This window comes from Condylostylus longicornis, unplaced genomic scaffold, assembly GCF_029603195.1.
Source record: "Condylostylus longicornis isolate FDR11 unplaced genomic scaffold, ASM2960319v2 ptg000049l, whole genome shotgun sequence".
In the NCBI taxonomy this organism is placed as follows: Eukaryota; Metazoa; Arthropoda; class Insecta; order Diptera; family Dolichopodidae; genus Condylostylus; species Condylostylus longicornis.
In genome coordinates this window covers 3,085,837-3,102,001 of record NW_026578018.1, presented here as the reverse complement: position 1 = coordinate 3,102,001, position 16,165 = coordinate 3,085,837, and the positions used below count along the sequence as shown (strand labels likewise).

At 24.8% G+C, this 16,165-nt stretch overlaps 1 protein-coding gene across 1 annotated transcript; it reads right to left on the bottom strand.

Annotated features, from left to right (window-relative positions):
- Positions 1 to 2,994: 2,994 nt before the first annotated feature.
- Positions 2,995 to 15,463, bottom strand: LOC129611355 (leucine-rich repeat neuronal protein 3). The gene is made up of 9 exons (XM_055524457.1): positions 15,320 to 15,463; positions 11,018 to 11,165; positions 9,664 to 10,212; positions 9,399 to 9,592; positions 8,326 to 8,420; positions 7,564 to 7,676; positions 4,699 to 4,747; positions 4,186 to 4,603; positions 2,995 to 4,060 (listed from the first exon to the last, which is right to left on the bottom strand). Coding segments are annotated over exons 1-9 (1,584 nt in total). The 5' UTR covers positions 15,322 to 15,463; the 3' UTR covers positions 2,995 to 4,044.
- Positions 15,464 to 16,165: the final 702 nt, after the last annotated feature.

The window sequence follows — 16,165 nt, the reverse complement described above, 5'->3', positions numbered from 1 at the left end:
ATTAAATACTATTTAAGAATTTAATACTTACGAGTAATATTATAATTTTGAAAGTAAACGTCTTCAATAAGTAGTTAATGATAAATCACCCATGATCTCTATATGTGATAATTTGTGCTTATTAATTGATTATAAGAAAAATAAATTAAAAATATATTTTAAAATTTTCGTATAATTATATTTATTCTAACTTGTTATAACAAATTTAAAATTTTTATTAATTTGAATTCGTTGAACCATTGTGTTAAAGCCAAACATTAATGTCAAGATCGTACAATTGCATTAAATTGTTATTAAGTACACAAATAACATTCACGGAATGAAGATGAAAAATCTACTGGTCAAATACAAACTCCAGATTGAAAGTAAATAAATTTTATTTATTTATTTATTTTTTTTTTTTGATTTGCTATTCAAATTAAATATTTATTTTATTAGACAAAGTATAACTAGTGATCTATATAATATACATTGTCATGATACATTTGAATTTTTATTTTTTAGGATTATACATAAGGTTGTTATTTTTTTTTTCTTTACTGTTGTATTGCGCTCCCTTTATATACCCTGCATTTCGTGAAGGGTATATTAACTTTGATATGGAGTTTGTAACTATTTGAAGGAATCGTCTCCGGTATGGACATATATATATATATATATTCTTGCTCAGCGTAAAATTCTGCGTCGATTTAGACATGTCCGTCCGTCCGTTCAATCGCACGATAACTCAAAAACGAATAATGCAATCGACACCAAACTTTCACAAGTTTTTTTTTTGTGCCAAGGACGAACCCTATTGTAATTGGACTAATCGTACAACAGGTTCAGGTACCAGCCATACAACTCAAAATAGTTCATCTTAAATATTTCAAAAACTAATAAAGGTATAAATATATGTGTCCAATTATATTCTACACATGCTCTAAAAATTTTAATGGGATAATGGGAAAAGCAAATTTTTTATATTCGGCACAATAATAAAGTTAGATTCATGAAACTTGGCAGTTGTGTGTCCAATTATAGGTCAGATATATTTGTGAAGTTTTAGTGGAATTGCTTGACAGGTTCGGGTACCTGCCATACAACTCCAAAAGGTAATTTATATATTTGGAAAAATTATAAAGTCAGATTCATGAAACTTGTCAGTCGGTTGTCCAATTATAGATAAGGTATATCCGTGATGTTTCTATAGAATGGTTTCACAGATTCGAGTAATTACTATACAACAACGAAAGATGCAGGGTATAATTTAATCGGTTTACACCGACTGAAACGTTTTAACTTGTTGACATATTATCGGCATTTACTTTATTACAAATTTACTTGAAGAATCATCCGTATATAAGATAATTTATAGAAGTAGTTTAGTTTCTGAAAATTTAGTTAATCTACTTTGTTCCACGTAAAAATCATCTGACTTCCTTAACGTAATTAGGTAAATCTCCTACAAACCGAGAACCTCGATAGTCTAAGCCCCAGAAAATCTATAAATTGACGCTGCCTTAACATGCGTCAAGCTAAGACGCTTATAAAAAATTTGTCGTCTATCATCTGATATCCCAATTTTTTGATAAATATTATGAACATATGATGTTATACCATCTAGTTCCTTAATCTGTCCCCAGTTTATAGTATTAAAAATTTGCCCCATTTAAATGTATGTACATAAAAAACAAATTTAAAGTCAGCAAATTATTCAAAAATAAAAACATGTGAAGCGACAAATTTGGTATTCTACTAGACGCGCGTCTCGCTATTTGTCACAAAAAAGCGTCCATAATGTTATTCTGTTAAAAATTTTAATCGAGTTAATGGAAAATTCATTTTCTTAATTTTCTTCATCTGTCGCAACACATTTCCCGCCTAAAAGAATACCAAAAAAAAGTACGGCGTAACAAAAAAAAAATGTGACAGTCGCAAATGTAACCCGTCTAGTAGAATAAGGCTGTATCAGCCTTAGCAAAAGCAAAAATACAAAAAGATTCAATGCAATGTGTATTGCACATCTAGAAAAATTTACTGTTTCGTGTGCTTTATTTTCTGATCCTACTTCTTTAAGGAGGAGCAAAACGAATTTTATGTTATTGTCAGGGGAGAGTGTTAACGGCATCATAATCATGTTGTTTAAAAATTATATATGCTACAACGTGCACATAATTATGTATTAACTTTAAAAATTGTGGGGAACAATATCTTTCTATTACGTCCAAAGAGAGTGTTTTTAATAGACATGACTGGAATATCGTAGTGTTTTGCTTATATTTCATATAGTAAACAGAACAATGTTTGAACCCAAAACAATTTTGTTCAAGAACCGCTACACTATTTGTCAGATTGAACCATTGAACTGAACCATTGTTCAAATCTTCCCCCCAACTAATTGAGGTCTAAAATTAAATATAAAAATTATATTTTAAAAAAAATTTAATTTTTTTTTTGACAATTATTTGACATTTTATTGTTTTATTAATATATTAATATTAGTACATACATAATATACAAAGTACAAAACATATAATTAAAGTTTAAAATAAAATTTTTCATGTAAAATCTAATACATAATTTTGACATGGATATAGAAAATTAAGTTTTAGTCCCAATCATGAATTTTTACTGAAAACATTAAAGTAGAAGATTTTCAAAGTCTCTTGTTTTTCAAAATCGTCTTCTATCATTAAAACTTTTAATAAAAATTTAAATTTTTTATGTAATTATGCACATTACTTTCCGTATTATGATCTTTTTTCATAAATTAATAAAATTAGATTCACAATGAATAAATATTCACAATCGAAACTTTTATATATTATGTACATATATAGTTGCAAATATAAAAATGTTAAGGGCTTTCACGTAGCTGTGCAACTTGCATTCTAGTAAAATAAAATCAAAAAATACTTTTAATAAAAAATTACAGGCGACTGCAATGTCGAATGATTTATATTGAACGAATATAATTGTTTAGTGTTTTTTTTCCAGAAATGTTTATTGGTATTTCTCAAAAAAAAAAAAAAAAAGAATGTCAAACGAAATGTCAAAATATATCAAAATAAATGCACGAGCAAATATTTAATGCACCTTATTGGATTTAGTTCCAGTATATTTTATTCATGTATGTAAATTCGGTGCATATTGCTTATGCGTGAAACAACAACAATGTAATGTGTCAAAAAATTTGCACTGATATTTGCAGACCCTTTTTTATGTCAATTTTATTTTTGTAAAATTAAAATTAAATACTAAGTTTATTGAACATATAAAATTTAAGGTATTTTTGAATTTAATAGTAAGTATAATCTCAAATTAAAATTAAAAACTTACAATTTAAACTTATTTATAAATATATAATTACATACATATACAGGGTTTTTAATATAAGATAGCAAATAATTTCAGGAATTATTCTTTGATCGATTTCCAGCAAAAAACTGTATGAGCGGGGGCGAGAGTGTAGATATACTCATTTTCGAGCTGCAGCGTGTTAAAAAAAATTAAGGCACCAGATTCTTCCTGAATATAAATAAGCGCTTATAACTTCGGAGCCGTACTGCATAGAATAACCATGAGTGGCTTGTTTTACAGGCGATTGATTGCTCTTTATTTTCGGTGTTACAATTAACATGATTTGATTTAAGTTTTTATGTAGGAAAAAACTGGTATCTTTTTCTCAATAGGCTGTAGCTCGAAAACGAGTATATCTGCATCTTCACTGCCAATACAATTTTTTGCTGAAAATTGATAAAGGAATCATTCCTGAAATAATTTGCAATCTTATGCGAATCACCCTGTATAAGTGCTATATTATGTTTAGGTAATTTTTATATTTGTTTATTAAGTAAACAATTGTACATGATTTTGAATAGTATATATAATTATTAAGTACTTTATTTAGATCTCAAGTTACTAATTAGCACTCATACTAATCAAATTAAAATTTTTACATTATTTACGCTTATATATATATATATATTGATTTATTATAATGTATGTATATATAATTCATGTTATGGAATGAAAGATCACTTTGTTACAGCAAAAAGTTTTCTAAATAGTAAATATTCTAAAAAGAAAATTTTCATTAAAAGTTTTATAAAAATATTATATATGTATGTATAAATATATACATATATATAAAATATAATATATTTGTACATATTTATATATTTATATATAATAAATTTTTACATAAATTCTTCACTATTATTTGTTCTACTATAAAATGCTCTACTAAATTTAGCTGGATCATTTGGATTTGATATTAGACCAAAGCAACCACGTTTATATATAATAAATAATATAAATGCTAATGGTATTACAATTATAATACCAATTAGTATACCAGTTATAGCACCATAATTACTTCCATTTGTATCATCTTCATCATCATTACAATTTATTTTAAAACCATTTTTAATATTGAAATTTTTTATTGGTACACCATAAAATTCTTCTGGTTGATGACAATTAACATTTGTTAATAAATTTGGTGTTCTCTTTCTTAATTGAAATACTAATGTATTTAATAGGAAATCATTTTTACATGTGCATATCCATGAATTATTTCTTAAATCAATTTCCTCAATATTATGCCAATTTTCAACAGCTTTTATTATAGATGTAGTAAATGAAAAGAAATATATATAAAAAAAAATTTATTAATTTAAATTGTAAGAGTATAATATTTTATTGCATACTAACCTAATAATGTTCTCGGTAATATTTCAATGTTATTATTGTTCAATGACAACTGGAAGAAAAAAAGAAAACAATAATTTATCAATTATTAATGGTAAAAATTAAAATTTTAAGAACTAGCAATCACTTTCAGTTATGTATAATCCTATTGAATAGTGTACCTGTCGCGATCTAATTATTTTTTTATTAGGAACATTTCGGCCCTTAAAATATACACTATTACTCTGATATAGTTCTTTCGCTTCAAGTAATACTATCATGTCTTTGAGTGATATTCTACTGCACATTGACGTGATATTTGACGTGCTATAATTGTTTTGAAAATTCAATTCTAACTTAGCAATAAATGTTTAGTATGTTTGGGAATAAAGTACTGCACATGCTGCCGAATAATTGTGTTCGGGTAATACGATACTATTTATTAAATTTGTTTTATAATTACAATTACAAGTTGAGATTTTTACGATATACTTACGTGCAACAATAAAATTTTGATTTTATTGTTGCGAAAACTATTTTGTACTTAAAATAAAATAATATTGGATTTGGAGGATTTATAAAGGGAAACTATAAAGGAGTAGTTTCCTTTAAATATTGTTATTATTTTAATAAAAAATTTAAATTAAAATTTCAGTGAACTAGAAAATGAAAAGTTCTGGGAAATTTAAAAAATATATGACAATTTTAGAACTTTTACAACTAAAAAAAAATGTTTTTTTTTAGTGCTAATGTCAAATTTGTAGTTTTTGTAGTTTTTGCATTATTTCTGTGGTCTATTAAGCATATTGTAAAATATCAAAAATTTTGACTTTATGGCAAGCGTTAAAATCATCGCTTATGCTAATTTTATACGATTTTTCATACGACATGATAGACAATTTTTTTATTGCCTCAAGATTTGCAATCGATATAGATCGTCAAGCTGCCTATTTCTTTTAGTTTAAATTTATTAACAAAATGGAAAAATTAGCAAAATTAGTACAGTTATAAAAATTATTTAATTAAGTTTGTATTAAAAATTTTGCTGTATTAATTGTGAGTTTCATAAAATTGTATTTTAAATTAATTTGCTGTTTAACAGTGGTATTACAGATAAACACTTAAAAAGTCCGTTTGAATGGCGCAGAAATCGTATCGTAATACCGTCAGAGGATGTTTGTAATTTTTTCTCCCTTTAAATGCATAACAATTGAATTTCATTGTTACACCGGGCATTTAGTGAAATCATCTTTAATTTCTTAATTTTTTGTTTTAATTTTAAAACCCAGCAAATATATGATAAACAAATAAATTTCTTAGTAGGAATATTTATAAAGTTTACAAGGTCTTTTCTTTTACTATAATTATTATAAATTATTATCATGCATGTTTGTACACAAATAAATTACATTATTATTTAAAAGGTAAATAAATTCGGTTTCTAAAGTAGCATATTTTTTGCAAAAAACTATAAAAATTCTTTAAAGTAATAAAAAAAAAATTCTTGTATTTACATTATTTTTTTATTAAAACACAATATCGTTTTATTGCATAGTTTAAGGAGGCAAAATGAAAAAAAATTGCATTACTATAATTACGAAATTCTGATTAGAAGGCATTAACCGTTACATTTTTGTTTTTATAGAAACTATAAGAACAAATTTATAGTCTTAAAGTTTAGTTCTCGAAAATTGATATTTCGCTGACTTTAAGAAGCATTAATCTTATTTGGGAGAGAAGGAAAATAGAAACAAAAATATATTTATATATTAAAATTTTTTTTGAAATATAGCAATCAGTTTTAGGGGCAATCATTAATAAATTGGATGAGCGGTAAGTAAAAATTTTCTTTCAATCTTAGTCTTTTTTACAATAAATTTGAATAGGGGTTAAGTTTAAGTATCGAATTTCTATAAGTGACAGTGACATTTATCGGGAATAGTTCGATATCATTATTGTAAACACAAACCAATTTATATATATGATTCGTGTCTATACAATAAATTTTGGAATTTTTACGATAAACATTACTACCAATTATTTTGAGTACCATTATTTTGAGCAAAAAATATGGGGCGGTTTTTATAAATATATAGTTGTCTTAACAACACTTTTAAAAATTCATTTTGTTTTTTACATTTTTTTTTTTTTGTTTAAAAACATTTCTATTTCTTTTTCTTATAACAGCAAATTTAAAGAGGGTATTGTTGTATTTGTTATACAGCTTTTTGAGAGAAGATAATTATAACCTTAATTTACATAGAGGAGTAGAATGAGAAATTTTACGATATAGCGATTAATATTGTCATGAATGAAAACAAAAACCCTGAAAGGGTTAAAGGATTTAGGTATTTTGTAAACATTTTTTAAGACGATAAACATATAGAGGAGTCGACTCGACGGCATATAGATGAGTCGACAAACATAGTGAAATTAATTTAGCACATTTTTTGTTTTTTTGAAAATGTTCTAAGAAATAATTTCTATATAACTATATTGTTATATTAATAAAATATTTTAAATTGAATAGAATTTTTTTTTCACTTAAGTATATAAAATGAATAACAGCATGATATTAATTATTTTTAATATTTTTCAAAGTTTATTTGTTTGTGATTATTATTGTTATACTGTTATTCATAGCATATACTTAAACATAATTGGCGAATAAGTATCTATACATTATATAGAATTAATATATAAATTTTTTATATTAAGTCTTAGTTCTATATACAAGATAGTATAGAACTGGGGTTAAAGTTAAAGAAGGGTGATTCCTTGTGTTTTGTTTTTTTTTTGTTTTTAGAAAAAAAAGTTGTTAGTGTATGTGGAGAAGCGATAGGGATTCGACATTCAACAAATAATCAAAATAATCAAAAAAAAACTTACATTTTTTAATGGTGGATAACCTAATTCTGTTGAATTAAATTTGAAATGAGCCAGAGCATTTGGATGAATTGTTTTCAATTTTGAATTATTTGTAATAAATAATTCTGTTAAACCTGAAATATTTATAAATATTTTAATTTTATATTTATTACAAAAGTAATATGTAATTCTTAAATACAAATATTATTTTCATTATAACTAAATTGAATTCACTTAATTTGTCCGATTTGTGAAAAGATCAATGTTACATTTTATAAGGGTAATATGGTATTCTTCTTCGATTTTCAACTATAATTTGAATATTCCTAAAATTATTAATAGTATGTAATTTAATTTAATAATTTCATTTCTTTTAATGTTATAATAATATTTATATGATGCGAAAGAACACTTTCGCTCTAGTTGAACATTTGACGATGAGTGTTCCTATAGCAATTTTAAAAGGTAAAATACGTATAAAACAAATAAGGGCTAAGTATAAAATTGAAACTTATAATTGTTATAATTGAAATAAATAAATTCAAACATAAATTGTAATGAATTCAGTTTTGTTTTTTTTTGAACGAAGCAATGAACGAGTTTATGTGATATCGAGTTCGTGTGCACGCGCTTTTGTGATTCAAAAGAATTCGGCTTAAATATATGTACACAATATAAAGTGAAGTACAATATGCAGTAAAGTGAATCACAATTTTATAAGGCTATTTTGAAAAAAAAAATTAATATTTGTATTTTAAAATATAATATGTATATAATACTCACTTTGTAATCCACTTAATGATTCAGATCCAATCGATAATAGATTCTGGCAATTTGAAATGTGTAATTCTTTAAGATTTGGTAAAATTGGGAATTTACTGTGAAATAAAAAAATATTATATAAGTGTTAATGAAATTTAGGAAAAAAAAATTGAAAAATTTTAATTTATATAAAAATGTATATGTATGTATGATTTATATAAAAATATAAATTCAAAATAGTAATTTGATTGGATTTGAGTCCCTCTGCTACAAATAATTTTCGAAATATAAAAAATTTTGTTAATTTTTTCTTTTTGAACATCTTTTAGACTTTTCTTCAGCTATTAAGACAAAATTTTCTATGTATGTGTGTTTGAAGAAAGAAGAAGTCTCGGATTTAAAATTAAATAGAAATTTATTTATTAGATATATCAGCTTTCTAGACCCCCTTCCTACCCCCCCTCCCCCATAGTTGGAATTAGAATTTTTATAAATAAAAAGTGCTTACACATTCAAATTTAAAAAAAACCGAATTCTAGTTTTAATGAGAGAGAAATTATTTCATATTATTTAATATTATAAAATGTGTTCGCCCTTATATGTACAATTTACAACAGTCAATATTGATTAACATAACAATAATTGTAAATAGTAATTTTAAATTTCACAAAAAACACATAATACAAATAGGAAATATCACAACAATATTGATAAATGGTAATGATAGTAGCATTATCAATGCTACAAATATTATTCATTTCCGATAGCTACCATTTTCAGAGAGAAAATATAATATGATTAACTTTCTATTGCCGTTCCAATTGAAGTTTAGCAGTTCCTTGCAAAATGGTTCAATTTTTTTTATAAGGTATGTAATTTGGGTCAAATTTATTTCTATTTGCAATTTAGTTTTAATAGGTTCTGAAGGAAATTATTGACGGAAATCATAACTAACGGAAATTGGTTAACAAAATTTCTTATTCTCTTAATGTAAAATTCAAATTTTTTTGAATTCTGTAACATAGCTATATAAATATTAAATATATGTATCTTTAAAATAATATGCATATAACTACCTATACATACATACTTACTTTTCTTTATCAAATTGTAAAAATGGATTATCATTTAAATAGAGCGTCTCTAAATTAATTGCTTTACCGATTGCATCTGATGGAATTTTCTCAAATTTATTATTATTTAATAATAATATTTTTAAATCATTTTTATGATGATTAAATAAATATGTTGGTAATTGTGATAGTCCCATATTAGATAAATCCATTTCCTAAAAAAAAAAACAAAAAAAAATAATTTTTTATAAGTTCACAAATATAAATAAAATTAATTTTAACTTACTGTTACATAGCCAAGACTTGATATAGCTTGATTACTTAAATCATCGATATGATCAAATGAATTTGAACTTAAATTTAAGATTTCAATTCTTGGGAAATGAATGAATAGATCTGGTTTTAAACTATGCAATTTATTACCAGCTAAATTTAAATGTGTTAAATTTTTCATTGGTTCAAATAAATGCGGATTATATCTTCCTCTAAATACATCTGGATCTAATGTTTTTGTATCTAATAAATTATATGATAAATATTTTAAATTAAATAATTTTGTAAATGCTCCATTTGTTATATTTTCAATTTGATTTTTATGAAAATTTAATATTTTTAAATTTTTTAATGATGGAAATTCTTGTATTTCCTTTAATAAATTCCCTTCTAAATTAATTGTTTCAAATGTATAATCATCATCATCATTTATCATTGCATCTAATTCATCTTTTGTAAACCAATCTGTTAAATTTTTATAACTGCAATCTAATACTTTAGCTGATTCATAACAAGAACATTTTGTACATAAATCAGTATCTTTAACTTTAATTGTTAAATTCTAGCATAAGAGAAATTAAAATTAATAAAAAAAACAAAACAATTAAATTAAATTTTTTTTTAATAATGCAGCTGCAGAACAGAAATATGACGTTAACAAAATTTTTCTTCCTGAACTGGACTCAATCCAGTGACCTACTGTTTTCTAGCAGGACGCTTTACACCTTCCAAACTACAGAGGTATGAAGATGTTATCAGCAAATTTTCCTCTAATTGCTATTAATTGTATTCATGACAGTAATCGTCATGAATACAATTAAAATTGTTTACATGCATTTTATTCGATCGCCTTTAAAATTTACAATCACAAGAATAAAATATATTAATAGAATATTGGCTATTACAATAATGTAAATTTTAATTGTAATAATTAAGTTTTCTACCTTGACTTGTCAACATTCTGTTCTGCAGTTGTATGAAAATGTTTTCATTATTTATTTGCATAAGAAATTAAAACAGTTGCAGGTTGTTATTGTTACTTAAGTACATTTAAAATCTAAACTTATAAAATTTACATGTGCAATTTAAATTTTTTAACACAGGGTGTTAATTACTATATATTAATCACAATACTTTTCAAAAATATTAAAACACGTTCATGTACAAGGAACGTGTCTGCTGAGCCACATATATGGTTCAGGAAACGTGCGAATTTTTATATTGAGACAGGGAATGTGTTAAACCTGCATCTGCTAATAAAATTTTAATATTTAAAAGCACTTGTCTTATTTTTTGCTCTGAATTGAATAAAATCAAAAATTTATCGTAAAATTTTAATGTTTTAATATACATAGAGTATAACTTACTCTTACTGGGATATCATTTTGTTGTTTTTCAGGTATAACTGTTGTACTTGTTATATTTTCATTATCAGCACAAATTCCATAAGACAGATTATATGATAAAAATAATATAAGTGATAATATTGAAGTCTGTTGCTTCAGAATTGAAAACCTAAAAATATTATAATAAAAAAAAAAATATTACAAATACTGTTATACATATTATATGAGAAAAAATTAAAATTATAAAATTAAATATTAATATAGACAAAAATGTAAAGTACATAATCTATCGGAAAAAATATCGGAAAAACTTTCTGTAAAAGGTCAAGATATTATATACAAGATGTAAGCTCCCATACAAGCCATAATCATGCAGAATATCGTTTTAAAATGTTTATAAAATCTCTACAACATTTATTCAAGAATTATTTTGAACATTGATCTTATAGAAAGCCCCTGGTCTTGAGAAAGATATTTTAAAATATAAATGTAACCATTTGAAGCCGTCGTCTATTATACTACCAAACTTTCACAAATTTTTTTTCATTTCTGCCGACGAGAGCTATTGTAAATGAAATAATTCTGACAATGGTTTTGGAAAGCCGGCTCAAAGATATATGTAACTCAAAGAGATTATTTTGAATATTTCAAAACATAATCTAGATATAATATAAAATTTTTGTTACTGTATGCCAAATTACAGTTTATATTACATTCTCAAAATCTTAATTGAATGGCTCTACTGGTGTGGGTAACTGTCATATACAACTCAAAAGAGCTATAATATTTAATATTTAAAAAAATAGTAAAGGTAGTTCCATGAAATTTGCTAGTCAAAATAGTTTTGTAATAGTTCGGCAAATATTTTTTTTTCGGAAAATGTTACATTGTATATGAAATTAAATTGTATATGAGGTCTCTTACTATCATACATGAATGATTTTCACAAATAAAATGTTCGGGTATTTCCCAATTTTTACGCATTTCATTTTTAATTCCTAAGAGACAACAGTAGTGTATTTAGTCTGGATAGTATACAAAATTTCTTAAAGAAAATTGTTGTCATGGTATACTGTGTTTGGAATAGAGTTAATTTTATAATAATAAGATTGAATTTATAACAGATTTATATTGTATAACACTTTAAAATTTTCGATAATAGAATCAACTAAAAAATATTGAAATATTATTTAACAAGAAAATTTGTTTAAATGTGTTTTGGGTTGGGCTCATTGATTTACTTTTTTTTTCTAATCTTATATATAAATTATATATTATCACATATATTAATTAGTTAAAAATCATACCTATATTTATTAATTTGTGATACTTTATGAATCATCATCATAATATAATATTAAAAATAAAATTTGTTATCGGCTTCAAGATAAAACAGGGCAAAAAAAAAACAAGTCATATTCTAATTTGTTACATAACTTATATCAGTGTTATACACCTTACTTCATTAATTTTATTATAATTTCAATTTATATGTCCAATATCGTCTGCCTGTCTGTGTATACATATATGTATATATATAGAAGTTATTACAGTAAGAAAATGCGCTCTTCAAAAATGTATTGAAGAGAATAAGCTATATGAAATAAATTTGACTAACTCTAAATATTAGTAACCCCGTAAATTCCAAAATGCACTGGAAAAATATTTTAGTAGAATTTAACTGTAATATTAATACCGTGAAGTAAAACTTTAAATTATAGAAACAACTGCATTATAGTCTAGATTTTAGACTATTAGCTGTTTGTATTCTCATTGGGTATTTAAAAAAATATTTTTAGCAATTTGGATTTCTGCTATACATTGTATAAATTTTTAATTCTATAATATGGATCACAGATACAATGTAGTACTATATTAATACTGCATTTTGAATGTCAATATAATTATATGTATCGTAGTTTCAAACATATATTATATAATAATTTTTCTAATTTTTGGATATGGGGGGATAAAAGTTGGCGTGGGTCCTAGTCAGTTTCACACTTTCCTAACATGTGAAGCTGAAAATGCTAGGAAATGCCCTCTGACAACATCAGCTCTGCCAACAAATCCGAATCTCATCTCCCAGAAGGAAGGTAACATAGTTATCTGCCGGGTGTCTCCTGGGCAACTTACTTAGTAAGACTGACGAGAGCGGGTGAAAGCGAGTACTCGGCGCTTAATCCGGGTTTCGTTGGTTAGGAAGCGCGTGGGCGGTAAATTCAGAAGCGTCTGACCTAGAAGAAGCGGCTCCCTGATCTGCGTCTGATCCCTGAGGGACGGCAGTTTTTGAATGCTGGCAGTAGGTATAAAATGCAGAATTTAATTATTTGTGCAATAGACAAGACAAAAGGATTTAGTACCCCAGGTGGTAATTCAACTACGTTGGAGAATCCACCCCCTTTGGAGGTCGGCTCTACAGATTCTGGGCAGAGCCATTTATTGTATTTGATTGATCCGTTCACGAGGAACGCGAAAACCCGGCGTTCATCACCTACATCTGATCTAATTTTTGAATAGAATTAAACTCGAATAAGTCAAATTTTTCTTTTAACCACACTTTATGGTTTTTTTGGAAGATGATATAAATTCCATTTAAAAGTGAAATATTTGGGGTCAAAGTAACCCAAAAATTCTGTTCTGTCTTATCCGACAATATAATTTTCAATTCCCACTATTGATATTTTCTTTGCTTTGGAAAACAGATTTGAAATTGCAAATAATCACTTAAGTCACTTTCAAAAGTAAACCATTCATATATCAAATTTATGAAATAATTTTTTCGGATAATATAAAAATATTAGTCTACTGTGATTAATAATAGTCGCAGGTTGTTATAAAACGAATTATTATACTGCCCTTTAAGCAAGCAATTATTAATAATACAATACGTATGTATGTATATGTATAACTTATCTTTTCAAGTACCTGTTTTGATTATTATTTTTTGTTCTATTCCGTCCATTTTTTACTATTTTGAAGTTATTTTAAATAAAGGGAGAATTATATTTATATAAAATAATAAATTTTTTTTTTTTTTTGGTTTTAAATATTATTTTTGAATAAATGAATCATTTATTTTGATAAGCGGACTAAGTCCATTTTTCCATTGCAAATAAAATATTGGTAACGTTGACGTTTTAAAATAATTTAGAAATCTAATTAACTAATAATACCATATATGTATGTATTTAATATTGGACTTATATATGAGGGTCTCAGACCCAAATTTTATGTACATCTTCTAGAATCAGTGATATTAGTTTCCAGTTTCGGAATAGTTTTTTTCCTCTTTATTTTTCATAAAAATACTTTTGCTTTTGAAAAATCAGAAAATTCTTACAATTTTCTGATTTTTCAAAAGCAAGGTGGCATAACCCACATTTTGACTTACGCCACTCTGCTTCTGAACCCCTCATGTACATATCAGGTGTAATGCACGTATGCATCATATTTATTTTTTCTAGAATTATACATAATTTTCAGCTGTCATCAATATAATTAGTATTATCATTGCCGGAAAATGAAAAATTTTTATTATTTTTTTTAAAAATTCGACAATTTTACAGTTTAATATAGATAATATAGACACCATTTAAAAAGAAATGTCAATATTGATTACATAATATAAATATGTATAACAGTTAAGTAATATTCGTCATATATATAATAGAATGTAATTTTACATTTTTAAAGAAAAAAGTTATTAAGTATAAAATAAAGAGCACATTTCACATAAATTTAAAAAAAATAAAAATACGATATTGAATAATTTTTTCTTTGTTCTTTGTCAGTTTGATTATGGTTACACTGAAAAAAAAATCTTCATTTTTTTTTTTTGGAAAAACATAATTTTAGTAAAAATAATTAAGTTTTTTTGGTATTTATAAAAATTTTCTTAAAATTATAATTTGATTTTAAAAAATATCACTTGTTTAAAAAAAAAATTGAAAAATAACCTTTAAAATTTATAATTTCACTTCGAAAGAGTACTGAACCCAAAACTAACTACAAATATTTTTACATTATGGCTTTCAATTTTATAAACTTTAAAAAAATTTTTGTAATTTTTACAAATTTTATTAAAGTTTAGTTAAAAAAACATGTTAATGATGAATTATTTTTTCTGAGTGTGTACGATGTATTTCATTATTAAACGAAATTTAACACACCGTACCGCACCTATTGATTCACTTGTATCATATTTTATTTATCTCATATATATATATACATAAATATATATATGTGTGTGTGTGTGTGTGAAATTATAATTAATTTATTAATATTTTAAACAATTAAATTATAGAACACTATTTTACTTACATTTTTATATTAATTTATTAATAATTTAAATAAAAATTATTAAAAAAAAAGTAGCGAAAATATAATTTAAATTGTAATGATAAATTGCACTTAATTATTTTTCACGTATTTTTTAATTTTAATTAATCCGTACATATTCCAACGAAAGCCCCTTTCAAACTATACAATGACTAAAATTTTTATCTATTTTAAAACACGAAAAAAAAGTTGACTCCCATTTGAAATATAAAGGTTTAACGGTACTTGCAATATAACGTTATCTAATCAATGGACAAAAAAAAAGCAGATATGACATTCTTATCTTATCTTTTAAGTAAAATGAAAAAAAAATCTCCAAAAAAAAATATGTTTTTAAATATTTGACAGTGTTTTTCAATCTTAGCATTAGACAGCCCTTAAGGTAAAGTTCACAACACATTAAAATATTTTTTAACTGCGGCAATATTAAGGAAGTTGCCTCGGATAATTTTAAACCTTTCATTATTTATATTTTCCAAGAAATTTTGTGTTTTCTTGAAAACGTTTTCAAAAAAAAATTTTTTTTTGATCAAATCCAGAGCATAAATTATAACTATTCCTATAAGAATGAAAATATCGTGCCATCTATTATCTGTAAAATAAACTATATCTATTACGTCACTTACATAATGTTTATGTATAATTGGACATTTATTTTTTACCGATCGCATTGTATACAATAAGGTAGGTTATGTGATAGCACCAAATCTTATATTTCGAGTTTTCGGTGCAAACGCACTTCTCTATAATAAGGAATCGTAAATAAACTATTTTTAGAGAGATCACTGTCTGCATTTCTATCTGTCGGTGCAGATTTGTATCCTAAGT